The following is a 16383-nucleotide window of genomic DNA, read 5'->3' as shown; positions in this document are numbered from 1 at the left end:
GACACGTGTGGATTGGACCTGTCCCTAAGGCACAGCCGACTAAAGGCAGAAAACAAAACGTGAATGCAGGTACCCTCGATACGCCAGGCTTTGGTGTAGGAGACTACTGCCAGGGAGGTTTTTTCATAAGTCAGTTCTTAATATCATTTTTGATGTTGGCTTGGCAGCATTTTGTTCTTACCGCCGCAATCGATCACCAAGGGTTGTTTATCCACTCCGCACCATTAACGTTTCACCAACTGTTTCACTGCAACCATTGATGTAATTTTCACTTCAGAAGTGGGGGGGGGGACAATGGGGGGGGGGGGGGGGTTGTTCTTTACAGGCTTCAACACAAACGGTTGCTTTCCGCTTGGTCCTAGAGCTCAACCAGTGTCAATTTAATATAGTGTAATATTGTTTTTGGATGGTAAAAAGTACAGAGGTCAAAACTTGACTTTGGAAAAAGTGGGGGGGACATGTCCCCTCTGTCCCCCCCCAAAATTACGTCCATGACTGCAACCCTGCACAAACAACATCTTCCAGGAGTGTGTGTGTGCGTGTGCGTGCGTGCGTGTGTGTGTGTGTGTGTGTGTGTGTGTGTGTGTGTGTGTGTGTGTGTGTGTGTGTGTGTGTGTGTGTGTGTGTGTGTGTGAATAGGAGTTTGAAAATGGGCTTTTGCGTAAAAAGAAAATAGAGAAGGGGAGGAATGAAGGTAGTGTACGAGAGATTGCAGAAGGTCAGGAATGAGCAGGATATAGTTGGTGACTTGGAGTCTGGAGCCAGGAGGACCAGGAGCCAGGAGGAGAAGACCTCCCCCGGTGGGGCTGGGAGTGGCTGATGTAATGGCATTAATCTCCAAGTGCCATCTGACATCCTGTGTGGCTCTGTCTTTGAAAAGTGCTAATTCTGCTGAACTGTGGAGGGAATTCAGGCGTCTCTGGAGACATTGTCCTGGATTAATTAAACATGCTGGCATTGACTCTTGCACAGATTTATCTCCTTTACATCATCCTCACCACTTAATTTCGGTGCTTAGCTCACAGAGCAGGGAGGGCTCGGGACAATGAAACCAGTAGCATCGCCACAGTCCAGACTTTCTTTTACCACGTTGTATGTTTCAGCATTACTTCCTATTGTCTGCTGCTAATCTGGGATGTCCCTTTGCTCTCTCCTCTTTCCCTCTTCTTTTTGCTCTCTTCAGATGAACCGGCCCATCCAGGTGAAGCCAGCCGACAGCGAAGGACGGGGAGGTAATTAACCTTCTCTTTGGTGAACACACACACTAACAAACACACACACACACACACACACACACACACACACACACACACACACACACACACACACACACACACACACACACAGGAACAATGTTCATGCAATCCACGAGACACTCCAAAGTTAGTCGCGTTGCCCATAATATAGGTCACTCACTTCTATTGACTTCCCATCTGTGCCGACGGAAGAGTTGTCTCAGGTTGACTAAAAGCAGTTCAAAGGCAAGCCAGACGGGAGAGTACGCGGCGAGAAATGAAGGAATGAGAGGAAATAAAAAAGATCAGAGAATCTGCACCGTGCAATTTCCACAATCATAGTTGAAAGGTCTGCACGTCTCAGATGAGAAGGTCCTCTCTAAAGATCCGTCGATGCTTCAATGCAGAAGAAATCTTAGAAATAAGGACTTTTACTACTCAGTGGGTTCTTATTTTCACTGAATATTTTCAACATCAAAAGGTTTGTGGTGCAGCGACGCTTCAGCAAGACTCACACAAAGCAGATGTGTTTGATTCACACACAGATTTAATAATACATTTACTACATTAAAACGGTAAAAATGTTTAATTTTAGAAAGTGAACGAGGGAAATGACTAAATTATTTTTCATGTCTACAAGTTTGGTTTTAGATTGAAAAATCTGATTTTCTTCTTTAATTACTCCAAATATTTTAAGGTTTTTTGTATCAAATAAGTAAAATAATCAGTTAAATAAGCCACTGGTGCAGAGTACAATGTTGTATTTTAAACAATCACACATTGGTCTCACAGGGCAAACATGCATGTTGGTTTGGGTTTTCTGGGAATATTGGAAAACCATAAAGTTCACTGAAATGTCGTTCAAGTGGAACATAAAACATGGGAATGCATTAATCATAATGCTAGAGTTATCATTATTACCAGTGAAATCATCCGGCCTCTCAGCTGCTGGCTGTGCTGTACCCTTTCGTAAGGAAAAATTCCAACAATAAGAAATAATAAAAAAGTCTAAATCAATCAACAAAAAAGAAAATGTGATTTTTTTTAATTGATTTTTAATAAATAATCTCTAAACGATGTCTACAGTGACAGCTGAATGGAACAGTTACAGAAATAAACACAACAATGTGCTTTAAAAATAAACCGTTGACCAGAAACCAGCAGTTTTTACTGAATTTTAGATTTTTATGTCATCCAGTTGATGCTTTTGAACTTTTGTAATTTCATTCTATCTATTTTATTTAAGAAGATGCGTCCATTTCGAACTCATTTACAACGTAATCACTTTTAAAGAGCAAGTCACCCTCAAATACTTTTTTTGTGCTGATAAACTAAATAAACGAGTGTCTAATCGTGCTGCAGACACGTGTTGTCAATAATTTGGCACTTCAGTGCATCTTAGTTAAAATGCCAATATTCTGCCTAAAACTGGCAGTGTTGTGCCGTCGTCAGGTAAAAACTCTGCACTGTATTTTAATTTAAATCTGCCACTGCTATTGGCTAAGAAGTATGCTATGATGTAAACTGGTACATTATGATGTCACAATGCTGTCGTGAGCCTGAGTGTGTGTATTTGTTAGCGGCTCCGCCCTCTCGGTCTGCCAGGCAACAGCATTTGTTGCATTTTTCAAACATGAAGTGGGAGTGGAGTTAGACTCTGGTAGGGGGTGACTTGCTCTTTAATGATTATTAAATGAACTGACTTGACCTATGTTGTCCTTCCGTTTGAAATAATTTTATCTAAAGTAAAGTTTTGGTTTGTTTATGTATTTTGAGGTGCTAAATCCAGTTTAGATCATCAGATCCTACTTCCACCTCACATCGGAGTCGGTTTCCTTGTAATTTGTGGTGATGTGCGACTTCCTGTTGAGCACCGTAGACAAACAGCAGCGGGTTTCAGAACGAAGCTGGATTCCCGTCTCTAAATTATGTAAATCTGCCTTGACGTGGTGCTGAATCTGTTGCACGGCCTCCTTCCTCCCTCTATAGCGGCGCTGACACTGTGATTGACTAAATCATTCTGAAGCCATTTGTGAGTAACATAACTGAGGTTAATACAGATTAAGCCAGTTAAAGATTTACACGGGCTGAATCGGACCTAATTGGACCGCTCTGTGTCGGCCCTGTGCTTTCATTTCAGAGTGGTGATTTGGACGGCCTGGGTCAGATTAGCCTGAGCCACTTTGTTGATTTATGTGGTCAAGTGTGAATTAGATGGTCCATTTCCATCGCTACACACAGCCCCATGTAGATCTTATTTTTGTCGTGGCGACACTTTAATTAACGGCCATCTGAAAACAGGCAAAGTCTGACCGACAAGGCCTGGGAGAGAGCCAATCAGCGTTCTCACCAAGATAAATTGTATCTCTGGGCTTAAGAGGAGAGGATGGATGGGTCCCAGCATCAATTACTACCTCTTTTTTATTTATTTCTGAGAGTAAGAGAAGGGAGATGAACAGGCAGCGTGAATGAAATACAGAGGGCTCTCAGGCTGGCACAGCTCCTGCTAGTCTGTCAGATGAACTTTCTCCACAGGAGGACGGGATAGGACACGGCCCAGAATGAAATAAGACCAAACAGACAGGCCCCAACAGAGATATTGAGCGTTGATGGCAACAGGAAGTCAGCAGAGAAGGCGGGGAAGTAAACCACAGTCATGGCTGACAATGAAATGAGATTTACAATGAAAGCTTGTAGTTAAAGGGAAATAGACAGCCCAGCCGGAGCCGAGTAAAGGAAAAACGTAGAGATTCATCTGCAGAAGGCTGAGGACCAGTCAGGATCACCAGTCCCAGAGGAGCCACAAGCCTGTCACACCCAAAGCTGAAGCAGGACATTTGCACCTCTAGAATGGAGCCACATTCATCACTACAAAGACATCAGCAATTATCTGTCATGGAAACCCGTGCAGGGTCTCGATTACGTGCTTGTGCAGGTATTAAGGCCCATTACTCCATCTCGACGCTCCAGTGGCCCCTCTTTTGTTCGCTGCGAGACACACTTTCTCTGGGGATACGGGAGTGTCAGGATAAGAAGTAAGGCCGGTGCTCATAAAGTGACGGGGGGGGGGGGGGGGGGGGGCTGGCACCACACAATCCTGCCACTCGGCTGCCATTGTGGATCACAGAGCTGATTTTCTGGCTGTCTATTTCAATGACTCACGTCTTGCTTCATTTTTCTTCTTGGGTTTAAAAGGCAGGATGGAGCAGCAGAGCGGAGCCCCGCAGCTCTTAAATCTATTTTTGTCCCCTGGGCCGACCGGCCTCCTCTCCCCGAATGCAGGTCCTGCTTGTTGGACCAGTTCTACCCACTTCGTTTAAGATTTTAACTCTGAGGTATTTACAGACAAATGATAAAACAGGCTTTTGATGCTCTATCATCACGAGGGATGAGTCATTGCTCTACTTCTACTTGAAACCTATCAGCTTCAGCCCAGATCACACACAAACCATCAAAAGTTGACATTTTTCAGTCTCTTCTTGCCTCCTTGCATCTTCTTCTCCTGCTTAACTGTTGCTCTGTGAATGAGGAGCTGAAGCAAAGAGCAGAGACGGGATTCAACACAAGGCCCACGGAGCAATGCAAACGAGTGAGAGATGGAAGACAGAAAGAGCAAGAGGGGACGAGACGACAGGATGAGAAAGTTAACGGAGGGTGATGGAGGCAGCTGAGTGAATCTCAGCAGTAAATCATCTCAGAGCCGCCCCATCCCTATCGCCGCCTCGCCTCACCAGGAATCTTTTTCCCTCTGACCTTGTCTGCTGCTGCGTCTGTGAAGAAGAGATGGGGCAAGATGTTATATGATTGGAGATGGCCATTATCTAAACACAATCTTGGAACCAGGTCCCACTCCTGGAACCGCTGCTGTGTGACTAGAGACCACGCTGATGAGAAAGATGATGATCAGCCTGTGACGTTCTCCTCATTTTATCAAGGCTGATAAGATGTTTTCAACACTGTCCTGAAGTGCAGCCCACATCAGCCCTGACGTTGCCACATGGTGCCACTCCTGTGCACAGAGTCTTCCCGTTTATTGATGCCTCGCACATTTGCTTTCTGGGATTCTCGTGCAGCGCCAGCAGCATTGTGATGCCTGTATGCTGCTCAGTGGCCCTGGCCGGCCTTTTTAATGAGTCGCCCGTGCTTTTTGTCTGACTGGCTGAAGGGAGTCTTTGTGGACGGGTCGTGTTCGTCCTCGCCAACCTGCTGCTCTTCAGAAGGCTGACCTCGGCTGGGCAGTGAATAGATTGACAGGACCTTAGGATGTTATGCAATGTGCCGTCATGCCCTAGCCTAGCAGGTTGGGAAGAGTGAAGGCTGCTGCCTGGCTCACTCTGGCAGGCCACATGGGAGGGGCTGTCTGGGGGCATTTCACACCCAGAGAGGAGAGAGCACCACTTTACATGCAAATGAAGCCAAAAGATCCCTCTGAGCCTCTGGACACGATTGTACAAAACTCTGCAAAATCAAGAACTCTGGCAGCAGCGGTGTGCATCAAGACAAAAACTACGGACACACTGACTGCAGAAATACTAATGGCTGACCGATTATTTTCAGTTTTATAGTTTTCTCCTTTAATTGAGCCCAAAATGTAGGGAATGCATTTGCAAAACTTTTAAAAAGAAGGCAGAACTCTGGAGACCGTGTTGTTTTTATCCACTCAGACCAGAAATCTCAGAGTAATGCATTCATAAACACCAGAAATCTCAGAGTAATGCATTCATAAACACCAGAAATCTCAGAGTAATGCATTCATAAACACCAGAAATCTCAGAGTAATGCATTCATAAACACGAGGGCTGCAGCCTCGCAACACATTGCCTTCATTGACAGTTTAAATGTTTGTTCTCCCCTGATTATTCCATTTACCAACTCACTATACTGGATAATCCACTTGCATGCATCCGATAAGGACCAGCAGGAGAACGGTTTGGTGTTTGGTTGCTCATTATTTTCACGGGGATGGGGTCTAATTGCTTCTTTTAGTTGAGTAGGAGCTAAACACGGGCCAGAGGTACAATGTGGCTTTGCAGGAAGTTTAGTGACAAGCGGAGCACTTTAGAGTTTCAGGTCTTGCCGACACACGTGTGTTCATTTTTGCATAACCATAACAAGGTTCATGAAGTACATAGTACTATAAGCTGTACAAGCTCAACTCTTTGGATTGAATTTACCAACACAGATTTCCCAGCGCTCATTTAATCTATAAATGATAAATGATGCTATACAAGTGGGTGACTTGTGTAGCATCTTTCAGAGGAATCCAAAGCGCTTTACACTACAGTGAATCGTTCATCCATTCACACACACATTCACACACTGATGGTGAAGAGCTACGACGTAGCCACAGCTGCCGAGGGCAGCTGAACACAGGCGCCACCGGTCCCTCCCACCACCACCAGCAAGCACGGGGGTTAAGTGTCTTACCCAATTCTCTGTCCGGAGACGGGATTGAACCTTCCAGTTTCCGATTACTAGACAACCTGCTCTACCTCCTGAGCTGCTGCTGCCCATTTAGGAATTTCAAATAACCAAAACAGGACTTAAAACAGGAATTTGACTCAAATCCATTCACCCCACCCTTTTACTCTGCATCTCCAAGGTTAAGTGATGCAGGTACCAAGTCCAGGTGGAAAGTCAGACATTAGTCTTCCCAGTTATGCTCTCTATGTCCTTTGTGGATTTCCAAGGCCTTGTCTGGCCAGAAAAAATCCCTAAAGTGAATTGTGGGTCCACCATATAGGGTCTCGTTTAAATGCTATTTGCCAGAAAAAAACCTCCAGGAGGAAGTTCTCCTAGTCAGGGTGGGATCTGCTAGTCAGGACCCTAAAGTTATAACAGAGCTCTGCAACTTGTACCACAAACTGAGCTCAGCAAACTCATTTCAGCAACTTCTATTTGGGATCTCCTTACTTTGGTCACCGGAAGCTAGTGAAGCTGGTACAGCACCGGAGGGATGTGGCTACGATGGTTAGTGCTGGTCAGAATATTCACCTACACAAGAATGAAATCAACAGTGTCATATTCACATCTATAGGATGGCTACATCAACTGCTGAAAGCAGAAATGAGATTCAGAAGTTCCTAAACTGAAGAGCCTGTGCTCCATGACCGCAGTACAGAAGAGAAGAGCCGTGGTCCAACCCACATGAGAAGTAGCTCGTAGAACTAGCATCGGTCCAACCCACAAGTAGCTCGTAGAACTAGCATTGGTCCAACCCACATGAGAAGTAGCTCGTAGAACTAGCATTGGTCCAACCCACATGAGAAGTAGCTCGTAGAACTAGCATCGGTCCAACCCACATGAGAAGTAGCTAGTAGAACTAGCATCGGTCAACCCACATGAGAAGTAGCTAGTAGAACTAGCATCGGTCCAACCCACATGAGAAGTAGCTCGTAGAACTAGCATTGGTCCAACCCACATGAGAAGTAGCTCGTAGAACTAGCATTGGTCCAACCCACATGAGAAGTAGCTCGTAGAACTAGCATCGGTCCAACCCACATGAGAAGTAGCTAGTAGAACTAGCATCGGTCCAACCCACATGAGAAGTAGCTCGTAGAACTAGCATTGGTCCAACCCACATGAGAAGTAGCTCGTAGAACTAGCATTGGTCCAACCCACATGAGAAGTAGCTAGTAGAACTAGCATTGGTCCAACCCACATGAGAAGTAGCTCGTAGAACTAGCATCGGTCCAACCTACATGAGAGGTAGAACTAGCATTGTACAGGGAGGATGCCAAGTTAAATACCATAACTATAACTCTTCTGAACAGTTCATCTTTAAAACCATCACAACAATGTTCATTTGCTCATTAAAAGAGTGATAATGTGATGACGTATTGCAGGCAGTGTTTGTAATCATAGAATGTAATTAAATGTTTCTTGTAATTGTAAAACAACTTTCACACCGCAGATTTGTCTTTAAACTGGCCTCCGCCTCAGCTGCAGTATTTTATTTATTTACTTATTTTTCTAAGCTACAAGCTCAGAAGCTTTATGTAACACCTAAGAGAGCGAACGTTTCTAACGTCGTTCACTGAAAAGAATTATAAGACTAAACCTTGCTGGACAGAGAGCTGTGAGATCCTGAGTTATATTCTAATGTACTTCTTATCTTTTGGATTAAATAAACACATTGTGTGAAGTTTGAATGTAAGCTTGAAGCATTTGATTATTCTATTGTGGGCTTGGAGGTTTTAGGCTTTTGGAATTTTCCAACAAGAACAAGTTTAGCATCAGTCATTTTCAATCAATCAACCAATCAATCAACCAACCAATCAATCAATCAATCAATCAATCAATCAATCAATCAATCAATCAATCAATCAATCAATCAGTCAATCAATCAATACTTTATTAATCCCAGAGGGAAATTAGAGTTTCAGTACACACAATTCAGAGATCAGACATACATGGGCAAGACACATGACAAGACCTGGTGACTGTGGTCATTCGCAGCCCGAGTCGTGCTACCTTAATAGAGATCAGAGGGTTACATGAGGATTTTCGTCTTTCTTTTTGAAATATTTGGAGCGTTATTATCCTGTAACTTTACCTCATTTCAAATCAGCATCCTCCTCACTGAGAACATGTCAGCTCTGGTGGCAGCCGTAGCAGAGTGTATCTACCCTACAGAGATCTGGCAGGAGCGCACCAGCATGTCGGCTGTCTGAAAATATTTAAGAGAAAGGCAAGGAAGTCCGGCGGCTCGAAACGTTTCCAAGATGAACAAATGTATGAAGTAATACTAACATAGCTTCATTTATACATAATACATTTAATTTCACTCCCATTATTGAAAAACTTGGCTGCAACAGAGTTTTCCTCCGCTAACTCGCAAAAAAAGGTTGTTTAGAGCAGAACCCAATCATCCAATCACAAGGCCAACGTGGTCAGCACACACAGAAGGATAACTGAAGAGGAGGGTCGTGTTTTCAGAAAAAGATGCATGAAAATAAAAATGGAAATAAAAACACTACAAAGAGCATGACTGAATTCCTCGCCGTAGATGTTATCGACGTGTTTGTAAGGCTTTTGACATCCTCTTCAAGCTGTTTTAAGTGATCTGAGTAATGCTGGCTTTAACACTGTTCAGGTGTCTGGATGACGTCGGTGCTCATCCATTTGTCATTTGATCAAAACACTCAATATCACATGTGGGAACATTTAGTCCGCTTCAGGGAACCATGAGTAGGTAACCCATCACAAACATCAGACGTCAACCAATCAAGGAACCAGATTACATTTGATTATAAAGAAAATAAAAACGTCTTCAAGAAATCCACAGGGCTCAGATGAGAAGCGTAGTCTTCAAGAATCCAAAGAAGTCCAGTAGCCTTCATCTGAAACCTTTTGGAACATCAGCAGAGTTCATTTGGTCTTCAGGGATCATTCTCCTGCATGTTTTAATGTTTTTCGCCCAAACACACATGATGTAAAAGAACGAGTTTGAAACAAGGCTGGCCATTTGGAATCAGGTGTGTTGGAGCATGAGAACGTCTAAAACGTGCAGGACGTAGTTGGTGTCCTCCTCCAGAACGAATAGACTTTGATTCTTTAAGCGTTCTTTCTGCTGCGTTCGGGACTGCATTCTGCCTTCATTCTGGGAACAAACGTGGTGAAATTTCTGGTTCCAGGTAATGCCCTGGTCATGCCACAGCTCGGTGCTACATCTGTTCTTGCAAAAGATAAATAAATGTATGCTACAAAAACCAAGAACAAGAGAAATATCAAAACTCGGCTGGAACGTGATGTGGAACTGGACGCGTTTTTTCAAAAGGCTCGGGTCTCAGGAGGAAGTTCTGATGACAGTAAATCATTTTGGTCTGGTTCCTGCTGGACAAGCTTTTAGAAATCAGAACTAACCTAAGACCATAGTTGTTCTGGGGTGACAACAGATTAGCTATGAAATATTATTTCACAAAACCCCACCTTAACATGTCAGACGTACACACAAGACACAACGTGCACCTTTAACAAGAAGTAAAAAAAAAAAAGGAAATGTCGTGATTATTTCAAAAACGCACTAATGGAGGAGACTTAAGCCGGATTTATACTTCTCCATCAGTTCCAACAGGGAGAGACACGCACAGACAGGCGGAGACGTTTTGCTCTCATACTTCTCCGTCTCCTGGGGAGTGTTGCAACGCAATTCCCCGCCAGGACAGCCGAGGGCGTAGCGCTGTTATGTGGTATAGAGCCCTGCACTGAAGCCCTAGGCCCTCGGGTCGGCCCGGCCCAACGGCCCGAGAGCCGGGCTTCGGGCCACGACTGTGCAATCACCGCGGACACTGGCCGGGCCGGGCGCCTTTATTTTTAATCAAATTCATTTAAAAAATTTTAACTCTTAAACGCAGCAGTAGAGCCCTGCGCGGGACTGTTTTCTTCATCCTGCTTCCGCTGAATTCCTGACCATTACCGCCCGCAACCGCAACATGTGTGTTACACTCCCGCCCGCACCCGCAAAACTCGGAGAAATTGTTACCTCACAATAAAAGAGATGTATTGAGTTTGCGTCCTCAACATGTCATTTTATAGGCTATACCAGGGGTCGGCAACCCGCGGCTCTTCCATCCATCTGATGCGGCTCTCTGTGCTTGTAAAATAATGAATGGATATTTAAATAAAATGCTTTATATTTTACTGCATTAATTTTATATCTGTAAGTCAATTCTATCTGAAGATTGTCTGTGTAAACCTGAACAGCTCCAACCCGGTCTTACTGTGTGACCGGGTTGACGGGTCACGCTTGTGCGTAATCATAGGCGCTTCTGAGCTGAAGAGGATGTGAGATTCTGGGATTCTCCTCAGACGGCTCCTGGATGCGTCGCCTCATTGGAGACAGGAACAAGCGCTATTCAGCAAAGTTTCATCATCAGGGAACATTTTCTAAGGGAGAAGTCTCTCTGAGAGACCGGGTTTGGAAAACACTCGCTTCAGTGGGAGGAACCTTCCCGCATGCGCTCTGGTTCTGCAACGCGCTCCAAGCCAATCTCCACAACTTCAGCTCGCTGTGCACATATGCGCTGACAGTGAGCTGAGCTGAGCAGTGTCCAGCTCAGATGTTCAGATGGGAATCTTTGCTTTGGTGATTTAGCTACATCTGCGATGTGCGTAGAATAAAATGTCAGTTCATCTGCATGCGTCAGGGTAATTCTTTCTATTCTTTCTCCGTCCAAATAAACGGTCAAATACGGGAACTATCCGGTCAACACAACACAAGCCCTGCTTTTAACTGTTTTGTTTTCTTGTGAAAATTGTTGGAAAGAGATAAAATTTAACCTGATTACCACTAGAGCCGTGCGCCGTTATCTCTGTGACGGTAAATGAGGGAAAAACAAATTGATCGAATCCTGCACGTCTTTTAACACATTGGTCAGGATTGACGCACTTTGTTTTCATTTAGCTGGTTAAAAAAAGTCGGTCTCGGGTCGGGCCAGAGAATCCTGAAAACCTTTCCGGGCCAGGTCGGGCTGGGGCTCCACCCCCTCGGGCCGGGCCGGACACGGGCTCAGATTTTAGGCCCGTGCAGGGCTCTAATGTGGTATCCTGTCATGTATCCGGTCCAAGATAGTGTGTTTATATTCTGTTTTTCGTATATAAGAGTCTTTTTTACAGACAAATTTGTCTCTCATCCTCCTCCACCTCTTCATGGGCTCGCCACCTCTAAACCCACGTTTCCTGTCATTTCCGTCCACAAATAAAACGCTTGCTGCACATCTTTTCACTCCTCCAGTCACGGGGAATTAAACGTTCATGTTTTTAGAGTTTTTTTGCGAGGTATTCTTCAAGCTGCTCCGTGTCTGCCGCTAGTTATCCTCGGCTCTCTTTAGGTTTTTGAGGGCGCAACGGCGGCGGTGTGGAGGACAGCGGTGTCCTGACCAATCACAAGCTTGCATTCTCCGTCTCGATGGACGAATGTTTAAAAAAGAAATCTCGACTCCGTCCGTCCTTGCGAGGGCTCTCCAGCAGGCCCACAAGGACAGATAATGGCGTTGCGTGCGTCCGTCCTGACGCAGACGGAAGAGCATAAATGAGGCTTTACTGATGTTTTAATGTTTAATAAATTAGGAAACATCTGTCTGCATGTCAGTTTCTTAAAGGCTTACATTTCAAATTAGAATGACTTGCAGTGGCTCAGGCATCTGGTCACGATGTCTCCTGAACACCGCCCTTGTGAGGTGTTCCGGGCTCGTCCAACCGGGAGGAGACCTAATGGAAGACCCAGGATTAGTTGGAGGGACTATGTCTCTCACCTGGCCAGGGAATGCCTTAGGTTTCCCCTGGAAGAGCTGGCCCAAGTGGCTAGGGAAGTCTGGGCTTCTCTGTTTTGGCTGCTGCCCCCGTGACCCGACTACGGACAAGCCAAAGAAAATGAATGGTTGGATGGATGGATGCATTAAAAAATAGTATTTCACATAAAATCTTTAAAGAGGGACTGCACACCATCAGAAAACGTAACTCCACCCCTAGTCAAGATTTGAAAAATGCTATGAAAGTGGGCGTTGCCAGGAGGCACAGAGTGGGATGGCCAAGTGTGGGGAATTTCCATCCTGGGAGGGAGGGGGAGTGGGAGGATACTGTGCCGATGACGTGAAATTGTTCCAGTCCAGTCAGTTTAAAATGCAGTAGCTGCTGTTCTGCCACAGGGGGCAGCACTGAGACGGTTTTATACCTAGATTCCAGATCCAATCAAGTTTACACAAACATGTCAAAAAATGCACAGAAACAGAAAGATTGCATTTGTTAAGACCCAATTATACAGTTTCTATGCAAAAAGGTTATTTTGGGGTTTAGTTACTCTTTAAATTAAAGGTCAAAGATCCCTAGAAGCAATGTTTATCCTCTGTTGTCTTTCAAGCCAGAGTTAGAATCATTTCCTGTTGAGGAATGTAGACGTAAAACTGCTTTGGTTTAACCTTGACAACATAGTTAAACCTTTGCTAAAAGATTAAAAATGTAGTTTTATAAACTTTGTTTTCTATTAAACGTTCAGTTTGCCAATCCCCGCTACTGCAGATATTATAAATGTTTTTCCTGCTTTGGCATCTCCTATTCACAAACAGATTTGGGAGACCACTCATGGCTTCTACTAGTTACAGAGCTTTACAAATGCAGCCTGGGACTTTCCCGCTTCGAGAGAGATCTAGTCAAAATGATGTGAACGAATATATTGTCATAATTTAAATAAACAAGAACAGGACCAAAACTCTCATTCAGACACATTTTGCTTTAGACTAGAAACCAGTTTTCTTCAAAAGAAACAAAACATTATTTAAAGGGATATTCCACCCCAAAGTAAAACTGTGTCTGTTGTCATATTCCCCGTGGTTAGATAGGTAGGAAACACATGTACCCAGTCGTCCTGATCCAGCAGTACTCCTTTAGCTTTAGCTTAGCAATAAACAATGTGAGTGAATGGTACCAGCTAGCTAGCCTTGTTTGTGAAAGAGTATGCATGCGTGTGTGTGTGTGTGTGTGTGTGTGCATGCATGTGAGTGTGTATTTGGATGTGTGTGTGCGTGTGTGTGTGTGTGTGTGTGTGTGTGTGTGTGTGTGTGTGTGTGTGTGTGTGTACGTGCATGCATGTGAGTGTGTATTTGGATGTGTGTGTATATGTGTGTGTGTACGTGCATGCATGTGAGTGTGTATTTGGATGTGTGTGTGTGTGTGTGTGTGTACGTGCATGCATGTGAGTGTGTATTTGGATGTGTGTGTGTGTGTGTGTGCGTGCGTGTGTGCATGTGTGCGTGTGTGTGTGTGTGTGTGTGTGTGTGTGTGTGTGCATGTGTGCGTGTGTGTGTGTGTGTGTGTGTGTGTGTGTGTGTGTGTGTGTGTGTGTGCATGTGTGCGTGTGTGTGTGTGTGTGTGTGTGTGCGTGCGTGTGTGCATGTGTGCGTGTGTGTGTGTGTGTGTGTGTGTGTGTGTGTGTGTGTGTGTGTGTGTGCATGTGTGCGTGTGTGTGTGTGTGTGTGTGTGTGTGTGTGTGTGTGCGTGTGTGTGTGTGTGTGTGCGTGCGTGTGTGCATGTGTGCGTGTGTGTGTGTGTGTGTGTGTGTGTGTGTGTGTGTGTGTGTGTGTGCATGTGTGCGTGTGTGTGTGCATGTGTGCGTGTGTGCATGTGTGCGTGTGTGTGTGTGTGTGTGTGTGTGTGTGTGTGTGCATGTGTGCGTGTGTGTGTGTGTGCTTATGGCACCTTTCAGCAGAAGCTTACAGCTGTGTTTTTTCATAAACTGGTCTCAAGGCTAAAATGCCGCCTGTGGTTACTTATAGTCAGTCCGATTATCGCGGTCACCCAGCAGGATTCCGATCACTTTTGTGGCATCGGACAGATTTTTACTTTCGGGTGGAATATCTCTTTAAGAATGATAGAAAAAAAAAGCAATCTATTTTAAAGAAAGCAGTTTCCATCATTTTGTGCACCCGGTCATAACGCCTACATGCAGCGAGTGTCTAGTGGCGGGCCTACCAGGCAGCAGCACACCAGCATCAGGCTTTTCTAATGAGTCCATCAGAAACACAACTTCTCTGTTGTGCTGCCTAGAACATTGCTCTGCATTTGAAATGCACCCGGCGGTCTAGCGTGCATGTTTTATCGCTGGATGCAGCTGTCCATGGTTTCTGAACACTCACCACAACCGTGCTTCCCTGACTCTACCGCCGGCGGCCAGAAAGTAATAGAACCACGGAAAAAACAAAATAAATATTTACCACAACACAGAAGCAGAAGAAGTACTCTTTAAAGAGAATATTCCCATTTTGAGCAAACAGCAGCAGAAACTTTTGAAAAGCAGACTTCACAGCAGCGGATTCTTTGCCTGGAGAGCAGGGCCGGCTCTAGGTAATTTGGTGCCCAAGGCGAGACTGCCCATGTGCAGTGATGCTTTTCATTATTTTTAATGTTACTGAACTTTTTATTTTATTGATCTTTTTTTAATCTGTTCTATGAAAACATGAATGCAATTATCAAAAACAGGTGGAAGTGAGCGCATCCATGGGGAATATTTGAAAACAGCTTATGTCTCACTCTCAGGTGCTCTTCAGCATCAAATACATTGTAGAATATGAGGAAGAAGATCCGGTGATCTGAGGCACTCTGAGGATTTCATTTATTAAACAAGGAAATGCCGACGCGTTTCGGTACGACCTTCTTCAGGGCATAAACCTTTATACCTTGAAGATGACTCACTATGTCACAAAAACTATTGTCCATCTTTTTTTTTTTTTTACAAATTTACAGCCTAATTGACAATAACATCTTAAGGAGACAATCACATGTGTGTGTTCAGATTATTTAATATTCTCAATGCTAAATCAATGCTGCACTGATTGTGCCAAAAACAAGTGTCTGGTGTGGATTTAAATAATTTAATTTTGCATATCGATATATGTGATAAGCCGTTTAATTTGAAAAAGCCCGTTTCTACTGCTGATTACAAATAGCCTAACAAGTAACTTACTCACCTGGTTCTAGATGCTGAGACTGTAGCTCAGTAAATGTGCTGCTGCGTGATGCCTGGATGAAGACGCTGCAGCGTAAACAAGAAAGAGACGGCATAAGATGTCATGCTGTGTTTAGGCAGTTCTCACTCCCCGCCACGGCCGCGGCGGTGCCGCCCGCCCGATGTGTCGGACAAAGTTGAAATGTTGCTACACCCACACCTAACGTTCTTCTGATATGAAAATATTAAATTCATATTGTATGTGTACTTAAAACTTGAATCGAAGTTCATAAAAAGGCTGCAATCATACTCCAAAAACCAGTTAAAAATCTTACATTACCAGGTAGTTAAGACCAGTTTTTACCACCTGAGGCGTCTCTCTAAAGTTAAGCCCATTTTAAAAAGGCGTCATCTCCATTCAGTTGTCCATGCATTTATTACTTCCCGTCTCGACTACTCTAACTCAGTGCTATACGGTATCTCCTCCTCCACTCTCACTCGACTTTAGCTAGTGCAGAACGCAGCAGCTCGTTTCTTGACTGGCACCAGGCAGCGGGAACACATCACACCGGTTGTAGAAAATCTCCATTGGCTCCCCATCCATCTCCGGATAGAGTTCAAGATCCTGGTTTTTGTGTTTAAATCCCTCAATAACTTATCACCTGGCTACTTATCTGAGCTCATTCACCCTTATGTCCCTACAAGATC

At 44.4% G+C, this 16383-nt stretch overlaps 1 protein-coding gene across 14 annotated transcripts in view; it reads left to right on the top strand.

Annotated features, from left to right (window-relative positions):
• celf6 (CUGBP Elav-like family member 6) overlaps window positions 1–16383 on the top strand; it is a 209672-nt gene that overhangs the window by 125419 nt on the left and 67870 nt on the right. For all 14 annotated transcript variants that reach the window (XR_008559282.2, XM_054731912.2, XM_070555174.1 and 11 more), the window contains exon 3: window positions 1184–1232. Coding sequence is in view for 13 of the 14 variants with exons in the window: in XM_054731912.2 (XP_054587887.1) it covers window positions 1184–1232 (49 nt within the window). In the remaining variant the exon portion in view is untranslated. The remainder of the gene's footprint in view (window positions 1–1183; window positions 1233–16383) is intronic.

The sequence above is a fragment of the Nothobranchius furzeri genome, chromosome 9, assembly GCF_043380555.1.
Source record: "Nothobranchius furzeri strain GRZ-AD chromosome 9, NfurGRZ-RIMD1, whole genome shotgun sequence".
NCBI lineage: Eukaryota > Metazoa > Chordata > Actinopteri > Cyprinodontiformes > Nothobranchiidae > Nothobranchius > Nothobranchius furzeri.
Note: the sequence above shows the minus strand (reverse complement) of the source record. Positions and strands in the feature narration are given on the sequence as shown.